Source organism: Chelmon rostratus, chromosome 20, assembly GCF_017976325.1.
Source record: "Chelmon rostratus isolate fCheRos1 chromosome 20, fCheRos1.pri, whole genome shotgun sequence".
Lineage (NCBI taxonomy): Eukaryota > Metazoa > Chordata > Actinopteri > Chaetodontiformes > Chaetodontidae > Chelmon > Chelmon rostratus.
The window spans coordinates 16947202-16963059 of NC_055677.1; the positions used below are offsets into that span (position 1 = coordinate 16947202).

The 15858-nt window shown below is 39.2% G+C and overlaps 1 protein-coding gene across 1 annotated transcript; it reads right to left on the reverse strand.

Moving 5' to 3' along the window:
• Positions 1–7255: 7255 nt before the first annotated feature.
• Positions 7256–10546, reverse strand: LOC121624288 (agouti-signaling protein-like). The gene is made up of 3 exons (XM_041961941.1): positions 10411–10546; positions 7836–7912; positions 7256–7456 (listed from the first exon to the last, which is right to left on the reverse strand). The coding sequence occupies exons 1-3, from the start codon at positions 10544–10546 to the stop codon at positions 7256–7258; spliced, it is 414 nt and encodes a 137-aa protein (XP_041817875.1).
• Positions 10547–15858: the final 5312 nt, after the last annotated feature.

Here is a 15858-nt window from a genome sequence, read left to right on the forward strand (position 1 = left end):
CAGCAAAACGCACGGGCGACAGGCGCGCCACCCCAAATATTGCTGTGTAATAACACGGGACACGAGAGTAGACCTCTGACTCAATACATTACTTATATGTACAATGTTGTTATGACACAACCTCCCTGTCCACACGATTTCATGATTAATTAGACAAGACCATAGCCTATGTACTTTTCCTGTGCATTTGATCTGCAAGTGCAATTTAAACACTGATAATGTCTCTTATTGTATTTATTAAGTATTCTGTTCTCATATTATATCAAGTTGCTCACCTTAATATCTTGTCACACTGAAAAAGGTTTCATTTTACAAATTATGGTTTATGTTTGTATGTTAGTGGTTCCCAACCTTGGGGTCAGGACCCAGCGGGGTCCCAAGATAAATTTGAGGGGGGGGTGTTGTTTGTTTGTTTGTTTTTCACTTCTGGCCTGTCACAAGTAGTCGGGGTCACAAGAAGATGTTGGTTTATTTTTATTTATCAATCTTACTTTATTCATTAGGGGACAAAAGTTTCTCTATCCCCATTTGTTTTGTACATTTCCCTATTTGTTGTTGTAAAAACCCAATATGCCTGATTGAACTTATATGTATTAGTAATTCTTGTTTCCTGGAATGACTTGTATTAACATTGTTATTGTTGCACATTTATTCAAGAGGCACTCCACACTGATACATTTTTGCACTTTTGGCCGCAGCTGGTAAAATTTTTTTCACTTAGAGGCACTAGCTGCTCTTTTTGGCTGCTGTTATGGTCTGACATGTGTCATTTCATCATTCTAAGACACCTGCACACCCTACATCATCGTGTGTTTTAGGCCTTTTAACATCATACACCCAGCAAAAGCTTGGAATACAATATGTGAGCACCATTTCCCCAAGTAAACAGTTTTGACATTTATCAGCTTTGAGGTCTGATATCCAGAGTTTACAGTGAGATTTATACAAATGGCCGGCAAGTACTGGACCACATCTCCAGGCCAGGTCCTTATTATACCTGATTGGTCCTAAAGCTTTCTGTGCTTTCATCTCCAAATTACTGATATCTTTCCTCTTAAATTTGTGCCTGTTGAATCAATAATTAATCTGCAATTGAGAATTTGATTGTGGTTGAGAGTACACTAATTGTAGAGATGGGGAAAAAACAACAATAAAAGAATAAAACCAGACAAGAAGACATGGGAGGGGAAGCCCCAACTATATATTATTTTCTTTCATTCTCCCCCTTTTAATAAGTTTGCAGTTGACAGCTTGGATGAAGTTTGGGCCTATTCTGCCAGTGTGATTTGATATTACAGCTCTTATAATAACTTTTTTTAATGCTAGAATCACATTCCATTGAATGTAAATCGAGAGATTTCTTTAAATATTTATATGGAAATAGGTTCACTGTCTGGGAATGCAAGGGCATGGGTGTATATTCGCAGAAATTAATACAATAATCACCACTTTATAACATTGGTGTTAGGCAAGCCAAATGGACTGTTAATTTAAGTCCCTGTTTACTCTCACCAGATGTATTTTAGTGTTGTATAATACTGGTCCAAATCCATTTCGAACAAATATTAAGCATTGTGTCTTTGAACTTCAGAACAAGAACAGTTTGTACAGGCTGCACAGGCTGGAAAGTGTTTTTAAAGCAAGAAATGATTGAACCATGACATTAAGACAGACTTAATATGGTATTATTGTTTTGTGCAGTAGGGCAATAAAAATCTTAATCGTTGCTGGTGCAAAACCAAGGTGACCAGATCTCTAAGTCCATGAGGTTGCATGTTTGTGTAGGGAATTCATTAAACATTTCACATATTAATTCTGCTCTAATATTTATAAATTACAAACTCTGATATAGGCAGGCAGTCATTTTGACATGTAACTACAGGAAAAAGCACACATGTAACCGATAACATTGTTAATGGCTGCATTCCGTGTAGGAGTGAAAATTGTTAAATTGCTGAGCCAGTATTGATCTATTAGGTTGACTTATTAGTGCCTATCATTGTTAATACCGATGCAGTTGTTATGGAGGGAGCTAGAGGTCAGTGACTTTCTGATAAACAGTATGTTGAAGAGGTGCTGAAAAGTCTTTTTGTTGAGGCTTAAGATGTATGGAGCCTAAAGAATGTAACCTGTTCTTGCAAATCTTTCGTATTTCAAATCGTGTGCCTCTTGCTGCTGCTGGTGTGCGGGTGTGTGCATGTGTGTGCAGATGAGCAGAGGATGTCAAAATACACATTTGTGAATGCTTTCTTTCCACCCCTGCAACAATTTGTGATTTGTAGTTGTCCACCTTGTATATTGTTATATGTTCAATGATGTGTGAATGCATTATTGTCATATCTACTAAATCAATAGTTTCTGCAGTGTCATGTTGGCTCACTCAAACATAATGAAATTGTTTAGTGGGTTTCTGTGAGCCTTTTCCTTAAGTGGACACTCTATTGTCGTTGTACTGTTTAGAACAGACAAATATTTTATTTACCTCTATTGTCCACAAAGAGTAGCTACACAAAATATACCGCAAAGGTACATAAAGTCAGTATATGCATCTGTCTGAAATTAGTGGTGAAGTATTGGAGCATGCTTCCAGGGAGCTCTCAGAATGTACATTCCTTGTCAAGCATTTAAGAACAGTGGGTACACTGGACGCTCTCTTCCCTGGTTGCGATTAGCTTCACAATCCACTTCCATTAAGTGTAAAAAATATGAAGAATTGGGAATTGAAAGGGTTCTAGCTTTGTAATGGTCTGTCTATGTATTTTTCGAAGGTGAATGCACATTTGTATGTGCTGTCTATTTTTTCATACTTTGTAAATGTTGTAAGTATTATGCTGATCTCCCACAAAGGGCTTATCACCTCCAACTAGATCTAAGATGACTTTTCCTCTAGCGTTGCTATACGGCTTAACTCTTAGATGGGCTCATGTTCTGCTTTCAGACAGGAAAAGAAGGAGCCTCCCACCTTTCCCTTGTGCCATCAAACTTTGCCTGCCATTATTTAACTCTTCTGTTTTTCTCCTGAAACAACATTGACTGTAAGGGTCTGGGGAGATCATTAGACCTTATTAAACCTTACATGCACAGCTGGAGTGTCATCAAACCTCTCTCAACCAGCATGCCATGATAAAACAACACTGTCCTCGTCGCTGACTCGTCAGAGACACCAGGTCGGTAAACATATCACTGCTGTGTACTGTACACACAATTTTTTTCTGAATGTTTGACACATCCTTGTTTAAAAACTCAAATTTTCAACCTGCGCAAGTCCCCAAATAATAAGGATAATACCAGACATTAATGAAGTACAGGATTATGAAGACATACAAAGGGCACATCCCTTTTATATGAGAGGAAAATCAACAAAAACAAATTTACAAGCCATTTAGAGAGATTTTACCAGTTCAGGCTCTTATGATGACAGATTTGCCTTGGATCCCAGACATGAACATCCAAATCATCTGTAGCCAACATATGGTGGCATGATGACAAAACCACCACATCTAATGCAATCCAACACAATAGCCGTGCAGTAAATACTTTGTGCAAGTTATAATGGCTGTGTTAGTTGAGCATGTCAGAAAGCTGTTGACCCGGTGTTTGGTTTTTGAGGCCATTTTTTTTGTGCTGTTGTGTTGGATTGTGTTATAGAAGGTATGTATTGACGTCACTTGTTTTTACATCGGCCCCATCACCAACACGTGTGAGTGACAAAACAAACTCATTAACGGAACTATAAATGAAGTGAGAGCTGCCCTACTTTAAGGGAAACAAACGGGCATCTTGAAAAAGTAAAGGCCATTGGAACTGACATTGATTGATATGATTTACTGGACAAAGCACCTCACAGTATATGTACTGCCCCGTGTAACACCAGGGAGGTCGCATTACACTGAACACATTCGTGCACATCGGCGTTTAACCATTTTAGCAGAGTTTCTTAATGGATTTTTCCAATGGAATGGATGGCAGATGTTGAGCCTGTTTGCCAATAGTTTGTTTGCGGAGCCTTGGCAACTTTGCACGCATCATGTGCACACCCCTGACACTGTGAGGTATTCATCATATTCTGACTTCTTTCCATCTTCTTTTGAGATATGTGGTTGAAGCCAGGAACCTCGCTATTTGGCAAGTCACCAAACATCCCACCTGTAGGGGCAGTGAAATACTGCTGACAGTGACTGGTACAAAAAGAAATGCAGAAGGAAGGAAAATCATAGCTGACCCGTCTAATTCTCAAGTGGCACTAAGTCTTGCAGCATTTGCCTCATGTGCAGCCTGGCCTCAGTGTGTTTTACCAGGGTCAGATGCATTAGACACGCCAGAGGTCATCCAGAGCTCCATAACAAATATATAAAAAATATATTTATAAAAATATATATGAGGCAGATGATTCTGTTCCCGTCGAAATTCACTTCAAGGACGTACAGGAAAAATAGGGACGAGATGGAAATAAATTGTAGGGTCCACATATTCCTGCCCACAATCTGTCTGAGTGAATCACCAGACAGCGATGCGGCATCTCACATACGAAACTCATTAAAGGCTATGTCACCTGCAATGAGAGTACATTAGCAAATTATCACATTATTACCTCATTCTGTTTATTTACGTTTTGCACAGGATCCAAGCTTTTTCGGGAATCTGCACGTAAGTTACAAAAACAAAGTCTTGCTACATTTGGTTCCACTTTAGCATATTGCCTTGACATAATGCCTTTTCTTTGGTGAGCCCCCTAGTGATGAAATTTATGATGCACAAGAAGTTAGTCCTCCAGTTCATCAGCAAGCTAGGGATGGATTCCTTGGGGCATCTATTTTTCTTCTGTTACTCTATGTTGGCGTTTCGAAGCACAAGGAAACTGGTTTGCAGTTGCAGATTTTTTAAACTGGTGGCTGATAAATGCTGTGAGTTTTCAACAAATCAGAAATGTTCAGCGTTGCAAGCCCAACCCTCAAAGTTCCTGTACTTCTGGAAAGTACTTCCAACTGAGCAGGGTCTTTTTTGGGGGTAGATTAATGTCCCCGGGATTCAGTTTTGATCCTGGTGTCCTTCAGTCAGTGTCTGCGCTGGAAACACAGCTCATAATGTAAATTCACATGAAACTTTACATTTTACACTCTGACTTACATTTGCAGGCCATGTTCCTTACCACAGCATGGGATACACTTCATGCAGCATTTTATAGGCTACCCTTGCTGGAGGGGAGGAAAACAGGGTGAATTAGGGAGGATATTAGCCTACTCCCTGCTCTTCACAAAAACTGGAACCAAATTCCACTTTGTTTGGCAGCCAGTTCTAATCTGGGCATTTTGGGTTTGAGGGAGACGACATCCAGATGCAAACAACATGTTATGTGAAATCAAATGCGTCCCTGTGATCTGAATAGACTTCATCCTTTCACAGGATTGGGTGTTGATGTTGAATAGATTATACACTGTAATTCCTAATTCATTCACCCTCTCTTTCCCAGGTTCAGTTTGTACTTTGTGTACATGATGCACTAACATTCCAACCCACCCACATCAATACGATAACCGCTTCCTTTCATCAGGATGGTTATAATTCTGTTATAATGGTGCTGCAGACTCACTTGGATGACAGAAAAAAACAATAACAGGCCTCTTACTGATAACAGCTCTATGGAACAATGCAATATTTCAACTAGCTGACTTTAAATCTAGTTAATTGCGGACAGCGATTGGAGTAGAGGAGGACAGAGCATCTCTCACCATGACAGCAAAGATATTTGGGTCAAAACAAACACCAACATGGTATTTAGCATGTTCATGTATATTTATTATAGTAGCAGCTGAAGAGAATGACTTGACTGACTTGTTCGTAGCTTTTCAGCACGAGATCAAATTAAGATTTGAAAACTAAATTGCATACAGGCCAACGCAAAAAAAACTATAAGAACAGACTTGTTTACAATCATGCTAACTTACACATAAAACAGTATACCTGACAGATGGCAGCATACTGTGCACATATACCATTAAAAGGCAAACCTATTAAATCAGCCGAGATAGTGTTACCATATGTGCCAGCAGCACAAGCGTAAAATGAGTTTATTTGAAATATTTGGCATTACAAACATAAATGATCAAGCAAACAAGCAACATTAAAAGCTAAACATGAGAGCATATCAACAGATCATCATCATTTTATCTGTTAGATTGGTAGGCCAGTTGAATATAACACATTGTAAAAATAAAAGATGAGATTTAAGTCCTGATTCCATGTCAACTGTGCTGCTTCTTAAAGAGAGGCAGGGAGGCCGTGCCAAATAAAAGAACAAAATGGTCTGATTGATTCTAATTTTTTAGCTTACGATGACTACAGACCTCTCATTTAGGAAATGGACAGGGCTTGCAGAAATACATGGTAACTATTTACCCTGTTTCCAGGCCTTGTGTTAAGTCAAGCAAACTGGCTGCTGGCATTAGCTTCGTATTTATTGAAGGTGTGGACCTGGGGAGCAGCCTATTCCAAACTCTCCATAAACTACTGTGTTAATATGATCTTAAACATAACTTGGCCCTTTCAGATGGCAGTGTCATCTATTTTGTGGAGCTCTGATAGATACTATTGTTTCAGCTAAAGGAAAAAAGGAAGATATTGAAATAATTCTTCAGGACACTGGATTTTCCAGGACATTTTACTTCCTCTCTTACTTTCCATGTGTTTCCCAGGACTGGAAAACTGTTTTTTCCAGGCGCTCTAGGTTTTTCAGGATGTGTAGAACCCCGCAAGACAATCAGCTGAAGAGGCCAAGTTGCATGAGTTCATTTGCAAGAGAATAACATCAGAAAACTTAGTTACCAATGAACTGATTCAATATCTGGCTGCTGTCAAATTTCTGCGTCTTTTGCTTGACGTAGAATTCCTTTAATCAGATGAAGCTCGCAAACATAATTAACATAATTGTGGATATCATGACATTAACAAAACAAAACAACACAAAACATGTGTATGTAGTCACCGGACACTGGTGCTGGAACACTCGTGAAATCCAGGGACATCAGCAGTATCACAATGAGAGCAACAATGATACTGATAACACACAGTAACTACTGTTCAAAGGAATCTTAATTTAAGATTAAGAATATGGTGGATAGGTTTTCCAAGCACCTGCCTTTCACAAGAGGTATATTTAAACTCTTTTAAATGTGCATTTCCTGTCTAAAGAGACTGATTTTGTGGGTGGCTGATGGCCTGTAGTGTTATTTTTGTGTCTTGGTTATGCTGGTGTCCTCTATGTGTTCTTCTGGTTTGTCTTCCAGCAGAAGCAGATTGCATTGAAGAAGCGGCAGCGGCATGAGGCACATGGGTCACAGCAGCCAGACTGTGGCAAACAGCTTTGTGTAAGCTGAGAGCAGTTTGGCTTCGCAGGTTTGGGCGCCTCTTTAGAAGGCGGGGCAAGGTCACTTGGAGGGACTGGAACCGCTTTGGGCTTCTGGAAGGTGGAGAGGACAGACGGAGGGAGACAGGGTGGGTGAATGCATCAAAATCAAATGATGAGCTAATAATGCCTCACCTTCTTCTTTTGAAGTCGCTGCGTTTGTTTACTGAAAGCTGCAAACTAAGCTTTATGAGTTAATTATCTCTTTCAAGAAGGCTCACAGCTGACACATCAACACATTTACTGAGGACTTTTATTTTAATTTGTGGCTTTATGCACACTGAAGCTGAACCTGTTGACTTTAAATCACAGAATTTTTTTTAGATTTTAGCCCTGAAAGACAATCAAATAATATACTGAGAAGAAGAAAAGCTTCCTGTGTACTAGAAACGTCTACGCCGAGTGACTGGAAAATAAACAACACACATCTTACAGGCTTGTGAGTCCTCTGTCGTTCATACTGTCCTCTTCTCGCAAACAGTGGTCTCTGTCTGCCATGGTTCAAAGCCCCTGTTGAAAGAGCATCAAGACGATTGATTTGGAATAAATGCCACAGATTGCTTAGTGTACAGTCTACAATCACAAGCTTGTGGCTCTCATGTACTACCATTCCCGTCCGTCCCAGTCACACAGCTAAGCATCAGTTTTTTTGGGAGAATAATCGGAAATCTTTGAAAAACCCTTTAGACATTTTCAAATAGAAATGACAATTTTAATCATACTTCACATTGTACACAGTGTGTCATTTCCAGGTGCCATATTTAAATTACGATACATGGGTGCAACTTTAAAATTGGCTACAAATTTTGTTATCGTGCAGTGGATGGAATATTTTTTGAAGAGGGTTTGACAGGTCTAGAAAGAAATTTACAGTGGTAAGTTCGTTAAGTGACCTTCAAGTGTCTTCAAAGAAAGTTGCTGCTTAGCTTTGTGACTTGAGGCAGAGACAGAAGAAGAATTTAAGCAAAAGTTGCTATACCTCAGCGTAAAAATAGTGCCTAATTAAAAGTACAGAAGTGTTGTCAGAAGAATGTACTTAAAGTAAGAGTTCATGCAGAGTGGACCCTGTCTTTGTTATATCAATATATACTATTTACTTATGCAATTAAGTAGCATTTTAAGGCTGTAGCTGGTCCACATTGAGCAAATGCTAACTTCATATTTTATTGTTGGTTAGATTAATCATTAGTAATGCATCATATTTTATGAAGGTGCCATATAATTTGTATGTAAAATCTTAAAGGTGCTGCATACCTGTAGTCTTCCCACACAGGTGTTTTCACCTCATAGTGCTGTGCTTGACTGACATCTCCCTCGCCCCTCTGCTGCTTTATTTTAACCTGACAGTTATCATTCTTAATAAATATAGTTTGGTGGAAAAATGTGCAATATTACCCCGTGAAGTGCAGTGGCGTAGAAGCTCAAAGCATCACTAAATGTAAATGCTCAGCTAAAGTACAAGCAAATTTATACTGTAATCATGGGACAGTGAAACACAGATCATTTCAACATGTGTTTGTGCAGCTTTCTTTCACTTCCCTTTCTATCCACCAGAGGTCCTCAGTCAAAGTCCACAAGGAGGCATCTAACACCTGCCACAGCTGTTTTTCCCAGCTGCATGCTATCTTCTCATTAATCTCTGGTCCAAGTGTATTGTAGTTTTTGCATGCAGTCATATGGTGACACCACACACATACTTCCTCTTGTCTGGCCTCACCATCATTCCTAATTCATGGAATGGTTGACTGATAAATACCAGTTAAATGGCTTACATAGCACTTTAGGACATTACGGAACCCCTGGAGTATGGATAATAAAAAGCATTAAATATCTAAAAATACTGCTCATATCCATTAAGAACGATGGGCGCTATGAGCAGTATTTGAAAGCATTTTTAGATGTTTCTTGCTTTTATTATCTTAAGAGATAACAGGAAGTCAGGAGAGATGTGAGACAAAGTGATACAAATTTTCTTGTTTGTGTGCTCAAGATTATCACTTGTGCAGACAAGATTTGAAAAAAAAAAATCACTTTACTGTGATTATGAGGCTCCATAAGACCTTCAAACTAGGGTTAAATAATGTCCGATTAGCAGGAACGGTTGGGTTTAAGTGGCTTCGTTCATGCATAAAGATGTAAAGAGGGGAACATACCAACAGGTGCTCCCTGACATTGTGGAGTTCCCCTTAAAACCATTTGAAAGGGACAAATATTGGTGGCACTTGCAGTTGGAACTCTGCTAAAATTAAACAGTCATCAATCTGGACATGTGTAAAACTGTCTCATTAAAAAGTTATATTACTGAAATAAGTGAGCTCCTGTAGACCTGGCAGTTAAAGATCAATGGCGCAGCCACTTTTAGCCACAACGACCTGCTGGAGGACCTGAGGGGGCAGAGGGTCAGGATATATTTCTAATAAAACTTAAAACGAGCCTGTTCAGCTCGGCTTTTATGTTATGTGTACATTTCGACGTGCATTTTTATCATTATTTCTTATTTTATTATTAGTTTTACTGTATTTTACATAACTTAAATGTATTTTTTTTATCTTGTTATGTCCAACATTTGATGGATAGCTTGTACTGTATATATTTAAATATAAAGAGTGACCCCAAGCCTGAGTATTTGCGTTTCACAGTATATGTCATATTTTTGCGGTTTTTTTTTTTTTTTGGGACAAACTGCACAATTCAAAATAAGGCTTTCCTACATGCATTCTATTACACCACAATTCGGCCCAAGTAAAGTTCATAGCTATATAATATTTAAATTTTAGAATATTAATTATTGTTATTTTTTCCATCGAAATACAGCACTTATTCTCTTATTTTCCATCACTATTTACAGAGAGAATTAAGTGTCGAACAACAATTTTGTCATTTTGTCCACAGTGATTTTTACCATATTCTTTAACCTGTGTAGGTCGACTTTTCATGATTGAATATCGTTTTGCTTTTAATATCTGTGTTGGTGAATGAGCCAAGTGTGAAAACGGTCCTGCACTCACCTGCGCTCTGATGGGCCTGGGCCCTCCTGTCCGATAATGAATTGCCGGAGGTGGCGTGAAGGTCGTTGCGGGTGAAGAACATAGCACTGACGAGGGCCAAGTGCACAATGCAAAACCAGGAGAGTGCCAGCTTCATCCTGCCAGGAAGCAGCTCCCTCTCCCCCGATGTCCCAGTCGGTGGAGCGCAGAGAGGGGAAGGTCCGTGGTGCGCTGCCAGCTACAGTCTGGAAGTCCAACTACTTATTGAGTCGTCTTGGTCTTTGCCTCTGCGTCTCACTCCTCTCCGACTCCAACTTCTTTGAGAGGCAGGGTTTACACACGCACAGTGCACGCCCCCCTTTGTCCTCACCGCTGCCAACAACGGTAACCTGCGAGGGTTTTCTTCGCATTTTACACTTACTGCCACTGGCAGGTTACATCTATTATATTTTATTTGATTTGTCAGACTGTGGCTTTTAGGCAACCAGGTTATGCGCAGATAAACAACATTACTTACATCACACCTTAAGTACTCTAACTACAATATTATAAATCAATATAACTACAATATTATAAATCAATTTATTCCTGTAGCTGTATTCATGTTCATCCTGCATTCAGGGTCCTAAATAAGTTATGAGTGATATAATGTACCTTTTAACAGGACAACAAGATAGTAAGCTTTTAACAATGGAAGGTAGTCATCCATATTTCCCATGTTTTAGCCACAGTGACACAATGCAAATAAAAACAATTGTTTATACTAAAAGTGGCACAAAAAGGTGTTCCTGTGTGAACAGCTTTCATGTTATTAAAAAAAAGTCTCTAATGTCTGTGGTTTTCTTTGACCTCTGTCTAAAAAAAGTCTCTAATCTGCTTTGGACCTGCTCTGCACTCATACACATCCCTTGTGAAGTTATGGGAACATTGTTGTGTCATATTTTTCCAATGGGTTGCCCTGATGCCAGCATGTTCTCCATTGCCCCTCAGTGCCTCAGTGAAATACAGGAAGCAGTGGATTTTCTCTTGTGCTTAACATGCTGGATACGTGATACTATTCCACGCTGATAAAGCAAATCTGATTTCAGAGGAAGCACCATGACTTGAAGTTCAGTTTCATGTTTCCCTCTTATGCAAATGTCATCGATGATGGGAGGGATTTTTGGTCAAGGCTGGTATGAGCGGAGCAGCAGCGGTAGGACCCAAATGAGATGACAGTCAGAGCTGATGCAGTTCAGTTTACAAAAATACTGTATAATGCTTACAGGGCCAAGGGGCAGGCAAGGGTCACAACCAGAGAGGCAGACCAGAACAGGCAAATAAATCCAGTCCAAAGTTCATTAAAACACCTATACTGCTGAGTTCAGGACTTTGTCACTTACTTTACTTGTTTTCCCCTGTTTTGTGACTCATGCTTTTTATTGCTTCCTTCAGAAAAATGCCTACAACAACCTAAAACCATAGCAAATAAAGTAATACACTATGTGAATATAATAACAGATAAAACAATAACAAATGTATATTCAAAAGTACTCAAAAACAAGGGAGAAAAAACATTTAAAAATAAAAGAATATAAGATAATTCTGAGTTAGATAGCACACAGTCGTTCAGATACCACTTATCTGAATCGCTGTGCTGTGATTTCTGGCTCCAAGTATGTGAAGTTTGACACCACTCAGTGTTTCCCTGGAATATATCAGAAATGGATTCCCAGATTTCCAACAAGACATCCAGTTTATTGTTATAGGAAGCTCTTTCTGCTTGGGTCCTTCCAGTGTCTTAGTAAGAATAATGACTTCACACTTCAAACATTTAGCTGTCACATCTTTGATATCGTTTGTAATGTTCAAGAGGCACAAACATGGGTTGATAGTTAAAGATGTCAGATTTCCTGCATTCCTGCACCACCCACTTTTTTCATAGTAAAAAATATATTGATGAAAATATTAGCCTAAAATGTCAGTAGGTTGCTAACAAACAACTTATATAAATGAAATATCCTTACAACACATCACATTGTGATTTGCATAATCAAATTTAAACACTGTTGAACCTGAGGAATATTTTTAATACTCACAACGCCATCTTCAAAGTCCAACTCTACAAAAAGCACAAACAATTTGGATGTATAAAATGTGCCTGACTTTTATAATAATTAATAATCCCAATCCCACCAGTTTATTTTGCACACAGGGTCTGGTCGTAGCTATTTTAGATGCCACCACTAGCTGTTGTAGTTGTAAAGTTACACAGGAAAGAGTAATCATAACTTCAAAAGCAGATCATTGTAATCTACATAATGTAAAGTTGAAGGATATTTTAATGCACAACTCAGAGGGTGACTTTGGCTCCTCAAGACTAGACCTTATGAGAAACCACCCTATTTAGCCTGTATGAGAAAGCGAGGCAGGGTCTGCTGATGTGTGGAGTGAGGGAGATGGCATGGCAGCAAATTAAACGGTAATTGGACAAAAATTCAAATTTCCCACAGAGGGAAAATAAAGGTGGATAAACTCCAGTATAAATGTCCTCTCGCTGAGTAAACCCTATTTAGGGAAGTTTGTATGTGCGTTTATCCTCCACTACATCCCAAATACTGAATTCAACAGGCCTAATGCAAAATATTACTACTACAATCCTACTTTCAGCAAGTGTAAAGTTTGGCTGGGGTCAGTGGGCCAGGCAGGTGGGTTCATGTTCATTCAGGTTCATGAAAATAGTAATATGATATATGATATAGTCTGCTTAAATATAATCACTTGACCAATCAACCAGCGTCCTGTGACTCTGTTTAGTAGACCTCATTCCATTTAAATTCCAGTAAACTTAACTATCTGACCAGCCATATCATCAGTAGAAAATATAACGAATCCTAGCCCTTAAATAAATGACTGGTGGTCCCGTTCCTAATAAACCCATGGAGAACATAACACTGCCAACCCTCAAGGTCATCTGGAATCAAACTAACAGATGTCCTATCAGAGCTCTGATGTCAGCCTTGTCTTAGATTACTTGACAGTCTTTGTTTCAAGGTTTTGATTCATGCTGCGAGTCTCAGTGCAATACTGGGTCATCCTCATCATTTCCGTGGTAGTGCCAGTAGCCTGGTAGCTAGCCCCGGCAGTAGCAGAGTTAGCTTGTTTGGGTAATCTCTACATTTTTGTACTTGCTGTGGACTTTAGGTTAAGGTATGTAGGCTGACCCCTGAAAAGCTGTCACCCTCGCTGCATCGCCACTGTGAAGTCCTGTGTTCCCCTGCTGATACAAAGAAAATGTAAGCCAGATGTCACTGGACGTCCAGAAAGAGGGGTCCCAAACCCCCAAAGAACTACTAGCTGATCTGAGTAAGGCTGCTTTCCCAAAGCACATTTCACAGAGCGAATACGACCAGATGACAATGACAGATGGTGTGTTCCACCCATAGGGATGCATCGCAACATGTTTGATGTTGCTGGTAAACCAGTCTTTCAGTTTTCTGAAAGACGGCTTTGTTGCCACATATCTATCGTCACCTTGATAGCTTCAGGAATTCCACAAACCTGGTATTTCCTGTTTTTTAAATGAAAATATTCTCTTAAGTGGAAACATATTGCATCCATTCTCATGCTGAATACTAACCCTTCCTAACAGTGATTGTTTTGACAAAAAATTGCTTCGTTCACTTTAGCTGTGGCCAATACCCAATGCCTGTGAGCCAGCATGTACAATACAGGAGGCTTGGTGTCAGATCAGACAATGCTGACATTTTTAATGAAGTCAGTTAGATCTGTGTTTGATCTGCACTCAATAATAGTAAAGTCAAGAGGTCTACCTACTATACGGAACCTACTATGTGACTGGACAGTGGATGGTCACTGTGCTCCTGAGGATGGACCTGAGGACCTTTCCCACTTATTCATTTTGATAAAACAATGGCCAACAGAGAAACTCCAGTAGCTGGCCACCCAATGGAATAACTTGATTACTTAGTAAGTCAGGGACAGACTTTTGACGCCGCTGCGGTTCAGCCAGAAATGGAAAGGACTGAAGTGAAAGGAATGCTTGTTGGGTCCAACTGCCAAAATCACTCATGAATCTTACGAAAGCCCCAGTCAGCATTAATTTTTACAACAGAAAACAGCAGGTAAGGATTTTCAGCCAAGGTTTCAAACAGATATGACATAACTGTTGCGTCATAGTTTCAGGAGATACCTGTAACAAAAGAATCAATAAATCAATCAATAAAACTTGATGATGTCCTGTTCTCCGGAATTTACAGTTAGGTGTGATAGCATCAGGTCATTTACTTAGGTTACAACAACAAATCCACCAGGACATCCTCTTGTCAATACAACAGTAAACCAGCTAAGACTACAGATCAACCATATAAACTAGGGAAACAAAATAGAAAAGTATAGAAACATGTGAAAATTCCATCACAACAACCAAAACAGCTTAATGTTTACTGTTACTGTTACCAGACTCCATTTACTGTTTCTGTAAATGGAGTCTGGCAGCTTTTGATATATAGCGGCTGTTTCTGGTTAAACAAAAAGGACCTTACTGTCTGTCCATAATGTTGTTAGGGACACTGAAATCTACTTCCTGCTTCCAGTATTTATGCTAGGATAAGTTATCCAGGCAGACAATCCAGCTCTTGAAAATGTTGACTTGAAAGTGAATTTCACAAAATGTTAAACTGTTCCTTTACTGTTCCTAATGTTGAGGAGAATGTTGATATCTGATATGAGACTATAGCAACACCGGCAATAGAAGGGACAGTGTAGCCAAGACTTGGTTCACAAGCTTCATTCTTGTTGATTTTCACTGTGAGCTTTTCAGGCGGAACACAAACAGACCAAAAGACTGTTGTGCAATAAACTACCTAATGTCTCACCTCATCATCCTCAATAATTACACATCTCATCCATCTACTGGAAATGTGAACCAACGGGGACTTTATTTGCTGCCTTGGCTGATTCTTGCTTTGTAAAGATTCTCTTATATTTCTGTGTGTATATTACTGTGTTTCTTACTGAGACATTTTTATTGCACCTTTGACTTGAATGATGGTCTGTTCATCAGTAGATTAATATAATCGTACACAATATGTGATGTATATACTAATGGTGTACAACAGATAATATATAATACACCAGTAGAGTAGGCTAATCAAACTGATACAAATCAGACTTCAGTATCACAAACATGTTTCATATAAAATTAAAAACTTTATTTATTTAGCACTTTTCAAAAGCCAGTTCAAGTGCTTCATAGAGGACATAAAATCAGTGTATGCAACATACAATGTTGCATACACTCTCCATCCTCCCACTAGCAGAGAGAGTACAGGGGCACAGGGGTTGTTTAGTTGAATATCTTAGTCTACTCTGCCTGACTCATTGATCCTTTATCAGACTGAGGTTTGTGAAAGTCAGAATCTGTGACCCCCACCATGGCTCTGACATATCAGCAGCTAACTGTGCTGT